General features: G+C 32.0%; 2 protein-coding genes and 1 long non-coding RNA gene across 10 annotated transcripts; all 3 read left to right on the plus strand.

Moving 5' to 3' along the window:
- Positions 1–206: 206 nt before the first annotated feature.
- Positions 207–3,699, plus strand: LOC128387537 (delta-like protein B). The gene is made up of 2 exons (XM_053346740.1): positions 207–1,014; positions 1,144–3,699. The coding sequence occupies exons 1-2, from the start codon at positions 687–689 to the stop codon at positions 3,369–3,371; spliced, it is 2,556 nt and encodes an 851-aa protein (XP_053202715.1). The 5' UTR covers positions 207–686; the 3' UTR covers positions 3,372–3,699.
- A 450-nt stretch (positions 3,700–4,149) lies between these two features.
- Positions 4,150–10,104, plus strand: LOC128387548 (uncharacterized). Of its 8 annotated transcripts, none has more exons than XR_008325087.1 (9): positions 4,150–4,564; positions 4,901–5,168; positions 5,225–6,104; positions 6,291–6,667; positions 6,762–6,987; positions 7,160–7,316; positions 7,461–8,124; positions 8,223–9,490; positions 9,912–10,104. It is a non-coding gene; the product is annotated as an uncharacterized LOC128387548 (long non-coding RNA). The 8 variants fall into 8 exon arrangements; XR_008325088.1 differs by having other exon boundaries at positions 4,151–4,564; positions 7,172–7,316; XR_008325091.1 differs by lacking the exon at positions 7,160–7,316 and having other exon boundaries at positions 4,152–4,564; positions 5,225–5,494; positions 5,882–6,104; positions 9,912–10,103.
- A 4,640-nt stretch (positions 10,105–14,744) lies between these two features.
- On the plus strand, positions 14,745–17,200 carry LOC128387528 (glutathione-specific gamma-glutamylcyclotransferase 1-like). The gene is made up of 3 exons (XM_053346732.1): positions 14,745–15,449; positions 15,691–15,726; positions 15,936–17,200. Exons 1-3 carry the CDS (start codon positions 15,255–15,257, stop codon positions 16,515–16,517), a joined length of 813 nt encoding a protein of 270 aa, XP_053202707.1. The 5' UTR covers positions 14,745–15,254; the 3' UTR covers positions 16,518–17,200.
- Positions 17,201–17,216: the final 16 nt, after the last annotated feature.

Here is a 17,216-nt window from a genome sequence, read left to right on the forward strand (position 1 = left end):
ACTCGTAATTAGATAAAGTGATTCGATAAAACTGTATTTCCTTCTAACATGTTGTATTCAAATGTTTTCGTAAATCTAATTAACTAAAAGTTTTTAATTCTTCGCCAGGGTTACCCCTTCTCTCGGCAGATGGCGCTTTTTCTCAGAAGGCGGAGTTTCGATTATGTTGAAAACTTTTTCTCTCTTTACTTTTGACTCTTTGAAAATCAGTTCAACTTTTGCCTCCGTTAGTTTAACCTCACAATTTATGTTCTCAATTTTTTTTTCTTATTCTTCTCTCTAGTTGCTTGTTGATTTTCTCTTTCTTTTTCTTTCTCTTTCTCTTTCTCATCATCATCATCATCTTCTGCTCTCTTTTTCCAATCTGTCCATCTTTTCTCTCAACGTCGTTTTCTTCTCAATCGTCTTAGTGTGTTGATCGTTTGATCTTCAATCTTTTTTTCTTCTTTTGGATTTTTTCGTGGTTGTTTATTATTCTCTCTCGCCTGTGAATTTATTTATGTGTGTCTTTTGCCTTCTGCTTTTTTCCTCACAATCATCTTACCTTCATCATCTTCTCCATCATCAACACCATCACCATCGACAATATTTATATTACAAGAATTGAAAATCATCACGTTCTCTTGATTCTTTTTTTGTCTTTGTCCAAAAAAAAGTCCTTCTCATAACCACACACATTAACCAATATGACGACTTCACCTTCTTCCAAAGCTAATTATTTTCTTCTATATGTTTACTTTTTTATTCTATTAACGACAACCAATTTTTTCCAAATCATCAATGCCGATGGAATTTTCGAAGTTAATCTTATTCCAAAGTGTAAAGGTAAATCACCTTGTACAACCTATTTCAAAGTTTGTCTTCGACACTACGAGAAAACAGTTAATTATGATGATGGTTGTTCTTTTGGTGAGACAACAGTTTCTCCAAATGAATATGATAAAATTCACCAAATCAAATTAAACTTCTCATGGCCTCGTGATTTTTCATTAATAGTAGAAGGTTTCAACTCAGGTAAGAATTAAATTCTATTCTATTTTATATTATTCTAATCTTGTTACCGCCATAATTTCTTTTGGATATTTTCATATTCTATATTTATATTTATATTCTAATTGTCTATATTATTATTTGTTCTCTTAGAACGATATGCTGCTAAGGATCGTATTCTTCGTCAAGCATTCCAAGAAGCATTAGAAGTACATTCTGATTGGATCGAGCGATCAATTCGTTTCAATTCAACACAATTAACAACCAAAATGCGTGTTCTTTGTGATTCCAATTTCTATGGTAAAGATTGTGGTCAACGTTGTGTTCCTCGTGATAATAAATATGGACACTATGAGTGTAACGATAAGGGACGAAAATGTTTACCTGGTTGGCGTGGGGATTTTTGTGATGTACCAGTTTGTGCTGATGGTTGTCTTAATGGTTCATGTAAATCACCTGGTACTTGTGAATGTGCTGAAGGATATGAAGGTGCACTTTGTGATAAATGTAAACTTTTCCCTGGATGTCAACATGGTTCATGTAAAAAACCTTGGGAATGTAATTGTGATGAAGGTTGGGGTGGTAACTTTTGTGATAAAGATCTTAACTATTGTACTCATCATCATCCTTGTGCCAATGGATTATGTTACAATAGGGGTGACAGAACTTATACCTGTGAATGTATTATGGGCTATACTGGTATTAATTGTGACATTCCAGTAAATGATTGCTCAGATTCACCCTGTATGAATGGTGGTACTTGTTCACAATCAACATTAACCACAAATTATACATGTACATGTCCATTTGGTTTTACTGGAGTTAATTGTGAGAATAGGATCTCATCTCAATGTGATTGGAAACCATGTGAAAATGGTGGTACCTGTTCAAATGGACCATCGGGTTACCTATGTATCTGTCCACCGGGTTATGCTGGACCTAATTGTGAGATAAGGGTTACCTCATGTAATCAATCACCTTGTCTAAATGGTGCTACATGTTCATCTTCATCTACATCATCATACTCATGTAATTGTCGAGCTGGTTTCAATGGTACACATTGTGAATTAAATATAAACGATTGTACTTCTGATGTTGACCTTTGTTTCAATGGTGGTACTTGTATTGACGGGGATAATTCATATACCTGTTCATGTGCACCAGGTTTTACTGGACCTTCTTGCCAAACAAATATTGACGATTGTAATTCAAATCCATGTTTAAATAATGGACAATGTACTGATTTAATCAATGGTTTCTCATGTAAATGTGAACCAGGTTTCTCGGGTATTGATTGTTCATATTCAATTCTAGCGGAAACAATTGTTGGACCACCACCATCATCATGTATTCCTGGTTATTGTCTCAATGGTGCTGAATGTAAAGTCATACCTTACATAGCATCTTCATCTTTATCTTTATCATCAACAATAACAACAAGTATCGCAACTTGCTCATGTCGACCCGGTTTTTCTGGACAACGTTGTGAAAATATACCCGGTGTTTTAGCTCGATCGGAGAAATCACTTCCAGAATCAACTAAATTACCAACCGATTCTGTGACACAATTAACCACAATTCCAACTCTAACAACAACGACAACTGTACCATCTCCTAAACAATTGATTGTACACTTTACAACTCCTATTCCCGCTCCGGTTTCATCATTTTCATCCTTTGAAAGGATAATCACCACTAGTGAAATGACTTTGATCTCATTATTAGCTATTATAATTCCACTTGTATTAGTTTGTTTAATCTCTTATCGATTTAGTAAACGACGAATTCGTCGAGAAGAGAGACAACGATACGAAAATGAGGAAGCCATTAGACAGAACGAAGAGAACAGTTCAAAAAAGTGCCTACAAAATGATTCATGTTTAATCTATAACGATTTAAATCGAGATTCAATGAGAATAATTAACGGTGGTCAACATCATCATCATCATCATCCTGCTGCTCTCTCATTATCACATCCTCATCTTCATCCCTCTTTACTTTCACCTTCACAACAACCCAACACAATACTTGCAACAGTATCACCTCAATGTACCTCATCATCCTTACTTTCACCTTCATTATCAACAAAATCATCTTCATCTTGTAATAAAAAATTATCTAATAATGACGATTACATTGTCAATGAACTTACCATTGATCCAAATCTGACGATTTATGGATTAACACCTCCACCCACATTACCACCATTAACATTAACCACCGATCCATCGGGCATCTCAACGACAACATCACATTCATGTCATCCCTCTCCAGTGTACACTAAATATGCCACTCTAACCAGTCATCATCATCTTCATCCTCATCTTCATCAAGGTGGCTCAGTAGTTGATTTACATTATCTTCATCATATTGTTACATAAGAAAAAAAACTTTTCTTCTCTAAAAACTTTTCAAACAATCACAACGAAAATATAACTTAACGAACTTTTCTAATTAGTCCAAAACACAATCTCATTGGGAGATTCACACATCATCATCACCAAGAAAATGAACGAAATCAACAATTGATAATTAGTTAATTATCAAATAAAAAAACAATTCCTTTCTCTCTCTCTATTTTGTCAGATTAACAGTGATATTAATATAAACAATCAACAGCTCAAACCAATTCTCAATGTTAATTTGTATTATAAATTTATAATTGAATTTAATATAAATATGTAAATATGATTTATAATCAATATATAATGTGTTCATATCAAAAGAAGCAAAAAAAAAAACAATGAAAACAATCAACAACAATCTATAAATTATGTGAAATAATTGCAAAAACAATTCAACCAAATTGATTAATATAAATAGTAAACAATTTTTTTTGTTTCAAAACAAAAGTAAAAAATTCAAATACAAAATCAAAATTGTCTCTTAATTGTTTAACCTTAAATTGTTATTTATTTAACCTTTTAACTATCTCGTGTCTGATTGTTTCCCCTTGCGATTAACAATCAACTCTAATTGTGATGGTTTGACCAAACCAACGCAATTAACGTCAACCAAAAATTAGAATCAATTGTTTACCTTTTTTTTTTGTCATACGATTTTCAAAGTAAATCAATTGACTCTTTTACCACCTTAATCATAACCTATGGAAGTTGATGAAATGATGAAGATAAAGGTAAGATGTTGATGAAGAAGATGAGACGATGATGATGATGATGATGATGATGATGATTGATTAATGTCAACACTTGGAAAAGAATAGAAAAAAAAATTTTCTTTTCTTACCTGTTCGTTATTATAACTTTTTCCCTTGAAATTGTTTTCATCTTGATTCGGTTTCCTTATGTTGGTGTTTTATGAGTAAATTGTGACAGATTAACTAATTATAGTTTTCTACTCTTACCTGTGTGGGGTAACAATCAATCAAATCATCATCTATATCTTGATCATCATCAACCGGAAATAATAGTTTAAATTTTTTCCATTCTTTATCTTGTTTTTTGTTTATCTTCACTCTGACATTTTTTTTACTACATTGACCTGTTGCTATTTTTGATTGTGGCTCCTTTTTGTGTATTCATTTGGTTTAATAATCAACTTCCATAGCCCCAAGGTATTAATTTAGAAATTAATTGTTAATCGTCATGTTAATGGTTTGATAATTGTTAATTTAGAACATAAAACAAGAAGAAGAAAAGAAAAGAAAAGACAAAACCTTGACTTGATTTCCTTTTCCTTTTTCCAGTTTCTCTTCTGATTTGTTTTATTCTTTCTCTGTGTCTTGATTAATCTTAATTGTCTGGCTAATCAAAAATCTTAATCAATATTTTAACAAATACCAGTGATTTGGTTAAGTTGATCGGTTAATTTGTTCTCCATTTTAATCTATGGTCGCCATCTTGGAAAATTCTCTTAACCCTTTTCCCTCTCTTTTTCTTTCTCTTGTTAGATAATCAATCGGTTCCCATGGAGATAAGACAAACATCGACTGACTTTTATTCCAACATAAGATAAGAGAAAAATAATTGACACTAAAAATCCTCTTGGGACATTTTTCTCTTTCACTTCCTTTGGCTGTTTGATTATTTTTCTTTTTTTTTTAAATCTAATTTCTCTCTTCTACTCTCCTTCTTTCATCTATTGTGAGATTTTATGTGTTAATCGTTTTAATCTTCTTCTTCTTTATCAATCTAAATTGTCAACTAATCAGTGTAAAGGTGAGTGTAGAAAAAAATGTTATTAAGTTATCATCATTGCATTTTTTTTCATTTAGATTGTTTTGATTTTCTCTTTCATCACTTTACCTTCAACTCTTCATCTTATATTACCAATGATCTTCCATTGTTTTTATCATCATCTCATCGTCATGGTTTTCATTTAATCTTTTTCGTTGTCTCTTTTTATCTCCTTTATTGAGCCGGTTGCTGATTTAATTTTTTACCATGATCAGAGAGAGTCATCATCATTTTCTTCATCATCTTACCTGGTGTCATTGAATTGAATGGACAATTTAGCTGTGAGAAAACAAGAGAAAGCTCAAAAAGTAGTAACTTCTTTAATGAATGAAAGGAGAAAGGAAAAGATTTGTCTTACAGATGGATGACAACTTTTCCTCTCTCTCTCTCTCTCTCTCTCTCTCTCTCTCTCTCGTCTTCTCCTGATTTTGAAAAGTTCCACTGCCTTTTTTATGAAAGATTATTATCACTCTTTTTTCTGGTTTCCTCGGTCTGTGAGAAAATAAGTGCAAGGCACTACATGAGGATAAGAAACAAGAAGAGGGAGGAAGAAGGAGAGAGCAGAAAACTAGAGAGAGAGAGAGAGAGAGAGAGAGAGAGAGAGATGGTGATGATGAAAAAAGTCAGTGGATGAATAAATAAGAGTCTTAAGCTTCTGGATGTTCATGTTTCCATTTACTATGTAATATTACAAGATGACGATCGTTGCGGTTGAAAGCCTATGGAAAGTTAAGCATGTGGATATTGGTGGTTACTCTCGCTCTCTCTCACACACACTCTTGTTGTTTTCTACTCCATTGTTGTTGGTTCAAGATTTTTCAGAGAACTATGTTCTCAGAACGAAATTAAGGAAAAGGTTGTCACACACAAAGTGGAATTATTGTCATAAAGAAATTATCATAACGAAATAGAAGAAAAGTAAGAAGCAAGAGAGAATCTTGGGATAATTATAACAATACTAATATTCTTCTCCTCCTTCAGATCATCTAATTGTCACTAAAAACTGTGAATTAATCTAATAACCTTACTGATGATTCTCACTTGTTCTCATCTCTCTTTCTAAAATGTTCCAAGTTAACATCTTTCTTTTTCTCTTTCTTTTAGGGCTAACGTGTCTGATTGTCCTTCCATAAAAACGATTTATCCATTTCCCAGAACTTTACCAAACTTTTCCCAGAGAAAAAAGTGAATTTATACCTTGATTGTGTATATGGATCCCAGTGTTTTTTTTGTCTTCAATAGTTGACGCTTTCCTCTCGTCATCATCATCACCATCATCATCTTCTACTTGCTTCTTACTCTTCAACTTATTATTCTCTCTCACCTCTCTTCTTCTCTCTCGTCACAAATGGATGCATCTCTCTCTCTCTTCGACAGTAACCTTACCTTTACGGAGGAAAAATACGTTACCAACCTGGCATCTTACCTTTTTTATCTTCCGTACCCAGTTCCAAGGTAAATCTACATGTATTAAGGTATAGGTAAGTTATCAATTCTCTCTCACCCTATTTTTCTTATCCTCTTCTCTCTCCTTTTTTATCATTTTACTCTCTCTCTCTCCACCCCATTGTAAAGATTTGTGATCTTCGCGTTCTCTCACTCACTCTCCTTACTCTTAAATTTTAATAAGATTACGCATGAGAAAGAAAAAGAACTCTTTTGACCTCCTGTTGTCCTTTGTTATTGAGACTCACATCATCATCTTTTTCATCTTCATCATCATATCCATCTCCATCTCCATCTTCATCATAATACTTATCATGCTGTCGTTCATTGGACCATGTACAATATTAGATCCATGGTGAGTGTTGGTTGAGGAAGAAAAAAAAACAAACTCAATTTATCAATAGTAAATTTATTCTGCAAATTGAAATACTTTTTTTTGCTAACAATTGAATTTCAAATTAACAGTTAATTATTACTTCATCATTGATGTTGTAGTATTAATCAAATAATGATAACTTATTGTAAAGTATATGTTTCAGAATGAGATTTAATTGGAAACCGCCAATGATCTGGAAAAATCAGTCAATTGTGCATATCAGAAACGATATTTACTCTATTTACATTTATGCTAATTTATAACAATAACAATTACATTTACATTATGTTAAAGAACTAATATTAATTGTGAGTTAAAGTAAATATAGTAAATTGTTACATATATTGTGAAATTGTTATTTCTATCATGATATTTTGATCATTTTACCGATGAGAAGATTTGAATTGCGTGTTAATAACAATTTTTTTTCTTTTTTCTTCTTCATACTTTAGGTAATCATCTACCGATAATATTGTATATCCACCTTATTCGATTATCATTTACATTATTTGCTTAATTCTGTAGCATTAGACACACAACGGATAACACCCAATGTAAAATGGAGATGATGATGAGGATGATAAGGAAAGAAAGATAAAGATGAAGTTGAAGTTGAAGGTGATGGCGATGTTGATGTTGATGTTGATGTTGAGCTTGATGATGATGATGAAAATAAGGAATATGATTATACCGGATGTGGATCCTTTTTTAATGGACTTTAGCTTGACTATTGGCTCCTTCTCTCTCTCTCTCTCTCTCTCTCTCTCTCTCTCTCTCTCCCTCTTCTTTTCTCGTCCAAAGACTTAGTGTTTTTCTTAAAAACATTGGGTCATCCTCTTTGGGTGACCTGAGAAATTTAGTTTCTTCAATGACTTTTTTTACACATCTTCCTCTTCTCTCTTCTCTCTTTCTATTACTATTTATCCCTCTCCCTCTTCATCTCTCTCTCTCTCCTCTTTCTATTATCCATCCTCCCTTTCTCCTTTCTCTTTCTCTTTCTCCCTCCATCTTCATCTTACAACATTGATCTTTTACTATAAAAAAAAAACCTAAATTCAATACGCAAGGTGAAGAGGAGAGAGAGAGATAAATGTAAGAGCGATCCCATATCAACAGGTAACAATTGATTGTATTTACTATTTTTGTCCCATTGGCGATTGATGCTCATTTCTTTTCGTTTTTATTCAATTTTCTTTCTCTATCTCATTATAAAGTATTGATACAAATCAACTTTATTGAATATTCACCTTGGATTTACCGATGAAATGAGCTCATTAATCAACTACAATCATTACTACCATCACTGGTGCCGAATCAATTTAATCCAATACATTAATGTAATCATGGTATTCATCCAATTATCTATCATCAGGCAACAACAATGATCAAGTGAATTAACTAATCTTTTATAAGGAAAATGAAAAAATTTTGCCGAAATTCAATTGATTAACATGTTAAATAATCAAACAAACAAATTGTCCGAATAATAGTTAACATTCATTGATCTGATTTACTTAATGAAATTAATCATTAATCATAACAATCTCGATAATCAATTGAAAAAAAGAGTAACATTGTTAACTTAATTGTTACGATAGTTTTTGTATTCTGTCCAATAACATGATTACAATTACGAGGAAAGTTGAACATGTGATTGTTATCATCATCATCGTAATAACTAACACACTTTAAATTGTGTTGAACATTAATTGTGTTAATGTTTGTTTAAATATAATTAAGGATAAAGAAACTGATTAAGAGCAGCAGTTAACAGCAACAATTAATTCAATTACGATGGAAAATTAAAATGAACATTTTTTTTACTAATCGTTTTTGTGTTGGAAACAAGGAAACCAAATTAACTTACCACTCATCTAAATTGTTTATATTTAAACAGTTAAATTATCAACAATCAATTGATGACATTCACTTAATACTACGCAATTAATGTCAAAATCAATTGTCTCTCTATTTTGATTCATTGAAATTCAATTGATCACAATTAACTCAGAAAACCTTGATCATGACCTATGGTGGTTAAGATTTTGATGATGATTGATTGATTAATGTCAACACACAGAATTGTGAAAGATTAATTGTAGTTTCTATCCTTACCTGTGTGGGGTAACAATCAATCAAATCATCATCTATATCATCATCATCTTAATCTTTATCTTCATCACTATCAACCGGAAATAAAAGTTTAAATATTTTCCATTCCGCCATTTTTATCTCTATCCGATTGTGTTGATTGTTTTCATCTTTTTCTTGTTTCTAAATGTTTTGTTTACTATTAATTAACTTGTTCATCTTCATATTACCAATGATCTTTTCGGCAGCAATTAAACCGTTAATTGTTGCGATGTTTTCATAATTGTAACAATTTACATGTTTCTCTCTCTAGACACAATTGAAGATGAAAACAATCAACGATTATCATAAGACGATTTGATGATCAGTTGATTGGATTAATAATTCTAAGGTGATTTATTTACTTAAACTAATTGTTGAGACTTGAGTAAACAATTTGGATTATAGTTTGTGTTGTGAAACAATTGAATTGAAAGGATTAAGATTAACAATTGAACGAGAAACGGATAATCACAAAGACTTTGCGACTAATTTAGATAATCAATTGTTTCTCTCTTAATATCTTGTTAGTCCTCCTTTCGTTGTAATTGATTTTAATCGAGTAAAATCAAGTGTTGATTGATTCTAATTGAGGTAATCTAAATTGTTATGATAACATTAACATGGTCATCATATAGAATTATCATTTCGAAGGCTCGAAATTTTCTTTTACAAAGAAGATGAAGAGTTTCGATCTCTCTCTCTCTCTCAATCCATTCTCTTCTAACTGTGAACTGATGTCAACTTGTTTTCTTTTTCTTTTTCTCTGACAGGTTGAGTGTCTTTCCATGGGACATTTATTTTAGAAAATAAAAAATGGACCCGCAAATTTACCTTAGCGACTGTACATATGGAGATCATCTTGGTCTTGACCGTTTCTCCCTTCCTTTCATCTTCTCTCCTCTTCTCCTTCCTGTTTCTTACCTTTCGTCTCTCTCTCTCTCTCTCTCTCTCTCTCTCTCTCTCTCCATCTTCTTTATTATTCTCTGTTGCTTTTCGTATTTTTAATAAGATTACGTTATGAGAAAGAAAGAAACTCTTGTGACCTCCTGTTGACCTTTGTTATTGAGACTCATCTTCATCTAACTATCGCTCATTGGACCATGGACAATGATGGAGATACTCTGTGAGTATTATGAAAGATTACATTAATTTCTCATCTATCAAACAGTTAATCATTTTGAAATTGTTACTTTCTGTTCAATATTCTAGATTAACAATTCGATTATCGATTGTTATCCAACGATGATGGATACTGATGAAGAAAAGGTGAGATGAAAATGATACACAATGAATACGGTCAACATTCAATGAGCTGGAAAATTCAGTCAACTGTGGTTATCACAACAAACAATTAATTTGATTTACTCATGATACTACTTTTGATAAAGAGTAAGTGGAGAGTTCAATTATTTGTTTATCGATGAGAAAATTTGAATTGCGTGTTAATAACAATTTTTTTTTCTTTTTTCTTCTTCATACTTTAGGTAATCATCTACCGATAATATTGTATATCCACCTTATTCGATTATCATTTACATTATTTGCTTAATTCTGTAGCATTAGACACACAACGGATAACACCCAATGTAAAATGGAGATGATGATGAGGATGATAAGGAAAGAAAGATAAAGATGAAGTTGAAGGTGATGGCGATGTTGATGTTGATGTTGAGGTTGATGATGATGAAAATAAGGAATATGATTATACCGGATGTGGATCCTTTTTTAATGGACTTTAGCTTGACTATTGGCTCTCTCTCTCTCTCTCTCTCTCTCTCTCTCTCTCTTTCCCTCTTCTTTTCTCGTCCAAAGACTTAGTGTTTTTCTTAAAAACATTGGGTCATCCTCTTTGGGTGACCTGAGAAATTTAGTTTCTTCAATGACTTTTTTTACACATCTTCCTCTTCTCTCTTCTCTCTTTCTATTACTATTTCTCCCTCTCCCTCTTCATATCTCTCTCCTCTTTCTATTATCCATCCTCCCTTTCTCCCTCCATCTTCATCTTACAACATTGATCTTTTACTATAAAAAAAACCTAAATTCAATACGCAAGGTGAAGAGGAGAGAGAGAGAGAGATAAATGTAAGAGCGATCCCATATCAACAGGTAACAATTGATTGTATTTACTATTTTTGTCCCATTGGCGATTGATGCTCATTTCGTTTCCTTTTTTTGTAATACATTTTACATGTTATGTCCTCTACTCATATTACTTATAGCAATTTCCCTCATCAGGAAAATGACTGATGCCGAATCAATTTAATCCAATGAATTCATGTGAATACAATGAATCGGATCTTCCACCAATTGGACTGACCATCATCAGACAGTAACAATAAACACAATCAAGTAGATCAACTTGTCTTTTAAAACGAAACTTTTGCCGAAATCAAATTGATTATTATGATAATCAGAACGATTGTTATAGTTATTATACCGAATCATTTTTGATTGCTGAATCTTTCCACTTATTCAATGATTCCATTAATCTTTAATTGCACACTCTAGACCAACAATTTAATTATCTAAAATTTACGTGTCCAGGTAATGTTATAAAAAGAAATTGTATCAACTATTTAAAATGTTAATTGTTATTAAACAAAATGACAATTAACTCTATTGTTACTGTTGTGTGTGGTGCCGCTTGTTAATTGAACATGAAAGGTCATGAAAGTAACAAACTAACCCACACGAACGCAGTGCTAACCTTTAATTATGTGAGAAATGTTTGTCACCAATTAATATAATTTGTTTAAAGGATTTAAGTTTAAACAAGATTAACGATTAGTATGTTAATTCTGTGAAGATTACGATATATCTTGATTTGTTTATTTCTTTTCGCTATCATTAGGAATTGAAATGTTCATTCAATTCCATGATAACAACTGAATTGAAGTGTTTTAAATACTAAACATGGGAAATTAAGGTTGATAGTGAAAAGACAAAAAAATATCCAAGTAACATGTAGATTCAATGATTAGAATGATAATTTCTCAATCTGCCTTCTGTTTATTCAAAGAGGGTCAGAGAGAGAGAGAGAGAGAAGGAGGAGGAAGATGAAGATGAAGATGAAGACGAAGATGATGATGATGATGAATAAGAAGCTGGTGAAGTGAGTCCGTTCCCACAGGAGGAACAGACGTTGTTTCTAATGAGACGGATATGGAGAGTGAGTCTCTCGTTTTCTCTCTCAAACTACTTCTTAATTTGTCTTCTCTTTCTTTTTCTCTTTCAGGTCCACTTTTTAAAGGGAAAGAGAGTTGGAAGAAAAGGGAGCACAAGCTGTTAGTTTAGGTAAGAGAAGATGAGAAGAGAGAGAGAAGATGATGAAGGAGAAGAGGAAAGGAGAGGTACATATGCACAATATAAGTACCATAGACATTTTGACCTGTTATCTACTTTTTTCTCTTTCTTTTCTTTCTTTAGTCTATGTGAGAAAAAAAAGGTTTCTCTAAGATGATGATGATGATTCTCTCTCTCTCTCTCACTCTGTCGATTGTCACTGCGAGTGACATTTTCATTCGGATGTTGGATGATGAGAAAGCAGATTAAGTGAAGATGCGAAAAGAGAGTTGAGATGAACATGTAATTCATTTTAGATTTTTAAGTGAAAATGAATATTTATCATTTTCCAATGAAATTATTGATAAATCACATTAAGAAATTGCTGTTGTTCAATTGTTGGGTAATAATTAGTTGATTGTGAATTAAATTGCATATGATTTAGGTGATGGTTTGGTGATGGTTGTCATTATCAATCAATCAGGAAGAGGAGGTGAAGGTGGAGGTGGAAGATGATAATTGATCTTGATGAGATGTTACACTTAAAATTATGGTTCTTTTTTTGTTCAATTGGAAATTAATTCAATTCTGATTAAGTGGTTTTCTCAAATTGTTGAGTATTTTTCTCATGTTGATTGTTGATTATTATCATTTGGAAATTATTTCGTTAATTTTCAGTTGAATCAAAATCAATGATTAAGTGTAGGTCTTAATGATAATAATGATTTTCTGTTACTTTTTTTACAGGTAAATTACTCCCACTCGTTGTTACAATTGATGGTGATGAAGATAATTAGTTAATGGTACTTGTTGGTGTTTAATTGTTTTCCTCTCTCTCTCTCTCTCTCTCTCTGATGATGATGATGATGATGGTGATTGTGATTGAGATTCTTGTTTCTTTATGGACATTGGCTATTTGGTTTGATCAGGAAAATCCTCTTGAAATTATTGATTCAATTGTTGGTGATTTACATGATGAGGAGGTGGAATTGATGGAGAAAAGAAAAAGAAATTGGAAATTTGAAAAAAATGGAGAAAAAAAGATGAAAAAGAAAATCCGACAATTAGAAACAAAGAAAAGATGAAGATGAAGATAATTACGATTATCTTAATTTACTGAAGGATGTGGTCTTGCAGTGATTAAGAAGATGATGATTATCACCATCATGGATTAACAATTTATCATGAATAACAATAACTATTATTAACTATTCAAAGGCCTTTATCTTTATCTTTTCCCTTTTGTTTTTTTTGGGTGGGTCAATATATTTACTGGTCAGCAACTGATTGACCAATAGATGAGACAATATCTCTTTGTGTGGATTATATTTTTTCTGAGTAAATTAATAACAAGATTGTTACTAAACGAGATTAACAGATTAACAGAGTAGTGGGTTAGGATTCACTGAGTGTTCACAGATTATCATCTTAATCATCAGCATCGTAATTGTCTTTATTTAAATAGAATTAAAATGAAAAAGAAGGTGAAAGTATCACAATAACCTGGAAATTATTATTTATCGTGATTCTTGATTCAAATTGAAAAGTTTTAATGGTTAGAACTTTTTTTTTATCGAACTGAATGGAGACGAACAAAAAAAAAGTTTTCAGTTTTGTGAGAATTGAGGTAAATTGTTGATTCGAGATGACAATGGTTAAGATAATGTAAATTAAGAAAATGATTAAGATGATGTCCAATTGAGAGAGATAAACTTATCTTCTTGCTTTTTCATCATGAACAGCATGTTGTTTCATCTTTACCTGAATTTCAAGCAGAAATGATTAACAATCAGTGTAAAAATCAAACATTAATGATTCAGCAAATTGAATGAAAAGTTTGTCTTTTGGGTGGTGATGATGATAGATATTAGGTAGTTAAGGTGTAGAGACAAAGACGATGATGATGATGATGATGATGATGATACTTTACCGCGATGTCATTGATAACAATTTAGATAATCAAACAATGAATGGAAAACAATTTATCAGATGAATCAACAATCAAGACAAGTGAATATGTGCTCAGGTCAATCGTGACTTTACAGAAAAGGGTCAAAGACCGATGACCAACTCGATGAGCTAAATTTTCCTCCACTTAATTTGCGATATTTTGTGCATGACAATTTCTAAATTGTTACACAATTGTCTCAACTTTTCCGTTCTATTCTTTAATTACTAACATTAACTTTTCCAAACTTCTGTCTAGTTACATTCGGCGATCATAGGTGGCGAAACTTGTCTTGTTTTCTTTTTTTCTTTTTTCAAATTTGTTCAATTTTCTTTTGCCCTCAACATGGTGAAAGAATTTTTCATCTTCTCTCTCTTTCTCTCTCTCTCTCATTTTCATCTGATGAAATTCATTTCTTCTTTTCCATCACTTATCTGATTTTAGAATTGTAATCATCATCATGATGTAGATTATCAGTGAATTTAGTTGTTCAGTGAGTTTCTAATTGCCTTTGACGTTTCTCCATCTGTGCCTTGGCTCTTTCATTAACCTTTTTCTCTTTCTTTCCATTTTTTTTTTGTTAATTTTTTTCTTCTAATTGTTGATTTTTCTTCTTTTATATATTCCTTGATATTTATTCTACAAATTATTCGTTTAACTAAATTAGTGTGTCTTCTCTTTCTCAGTGTTAATATATACTCATTCTTAATTGTGTCTGGTTTTTGATGATAACGAATTCATCTTTTAGTGTAACTTCAACCTTACCCTATCACCTTCCTTTCTTATTGTTTACCTTTTTACGGTTACAATTGATTTACTTTTCTATTTGTGGAACAAATTTTACTCTTTTAGAAATTTTCAATATTCTTTTATTGGGACTAAGATGACAACCTCGAAAACCGGTGTTTCTAAGGAGAAAAACGATTCTGCTGATTCAAAAGCTCTTTGGGTTTTTGGCTATGGTTCACTTATTTGGAATCCTGGTTTCAATTATGCAAGAAGTTCCATTGGTTCAATAAAGGGTTTCAAGAGACGATTTTGGCAAGGAAATGATGTTCACAGAGGAACACCTGATAAGGTAAAAGCCGGATTAACACTTTAACTTTTTGTCTTATTTCCTGTTTCCATGTTTTTCCTCTTACAAATCTTTTTCTCTCTGCCCTCTAATGTGTAGGTGGTTTGGATTATCTCCAATCACTTTTTCTTCAAATTTTTCATTTTAAACTTCGTTCTTAGTAGAAAATTTATTCCTCGGGCTCTGTTTCTTTCCGTTAATTCTATTCTTTTGTTATTTACTCTTACCTTTTTTCTCTCTCTAGTTGGGTCGAGTGGTAACTCTTATCGCTGAAAAAGAGGTAAGTGGCTTTTGTGGTTACTTATTTTGTAAGAAACGACAAAATTTTCCTATTCTTTTCCTTTTCTCATCAATCAGATTGTGTAAATTATGGTTGTATTTTATTCTCTCTCTCTCTCTCTCTCTCTCTCTCTCTCTCTCTCTCTCTCTCTCTCTCTCTCTCTCTCTCTCTCTCTCTCTTTCTGTTTATTTATCGATATACTTACACAGGCAATTACTTGGGGTCGAGCTTATCTTATGAAAGATGAAGATAAAGGTAAAAGTTATCTGGATCAACGTGAATGTCAAGAAGGTGGTTATGAGGCAAAAATGGTTCAATTCACACCTCGGGATGATGATGATTTTTTCCCACCTTCATCTCAATCATCCCAATCATCATCATTCCAAGTGCTAGTTTACATCGCTCTCCCAACTAATCGTTTCTTCCTTGGACCTGCACCTACAATGACCATTGCTTGTGATATTTCATTCGCTTCCGGTGAGTGTGGTACTAATGTTGAATATTTGGCTAAATTGATCGCTTTTATGAGATACAATTGGCCGGAAGTTTGGGATGATCATCTATACGAATTGGAAACATTAGTGAAAAATATTCTTTCAAAACGTTCTCCCGGTAAATTGAAAGATTTTGACAATGCGATGAACGATGAAGCAAATTGTTTATTACAAACACTTGAACGTCTCAAATTAACTGAATTTGATTTTAATTGGAGAATTGAGAAGGAGATTAAATCACTAGAATCAAGACTCAATTTTATCGAATTACCAACATCCAAAGGAGTTCGGATATGAATAAGTGTAAAACAATCACGTAACCAAATCAAAGCCAACAATTAGCACAATCTATTTTAATTTACTAATTCTTACACCTTAAGTGAAACAACATCAACAATTTAGCTGATTCTGTGAATTGACAAAGCAAAGAGGAATCAAAATCAAATGAAACAAACCAAATAATGTGCTTCTATTTATTATCCGACAATTTGTTATTCTAATTATTGTAATTTTTTCTAATCATTATTGTTGTTATTGGTGAAAATAATGATGATAATGTTAATTTTTTGTATCATCAACCATCAAATGTATACGATAAGTTGTATATGTTGGATCTCGGACATTCCCTTGGCTGTGCCTCAAGTTTTGACCACAATCCTAATTGTTGGACAATTAGTTTGTATGATTAGATTTGGAGTGGATTTAAATTCATTGAAAAGTGACACGTTTGTTTTACTATTATTGTCAAGTTGTAAATCAAACTAAAAGTAACAAGATGAACCGTGAAAACAATCAAATAACAAAACAATTAAGCTTCAATCCACTTAATTAAATTGTCGGACGTTGAACAAAACAAAAACATTGATTGATTTACTGATCAACCAGGAAATTTAAAAGTAATTTTATCCACAATTAATGTTACCTTTTAATTTTCCGGGACGATGATTAAAACCTAATGATTGAAAAAGAGTAAAGTAAATTGTTATCACTCTTTTT

Source organism: Panonychus citri, unplaced genomic scaffold, assembly GCF_014898815.1.
Source record: "Panonychus citri isolate SS breed McGregor unplaced genomic scaffold, ASM1489881v1 Contig00092, whole genome shotgun sequence".
In the NCBI taxonomy this organism is placed as follows: domain Eukaryota; kingdom Metazoa; phylum Arthropoda; class Arachnida; order Trombidiformes; family Tetranychidae; genus Panonychus; species Panonychus citri.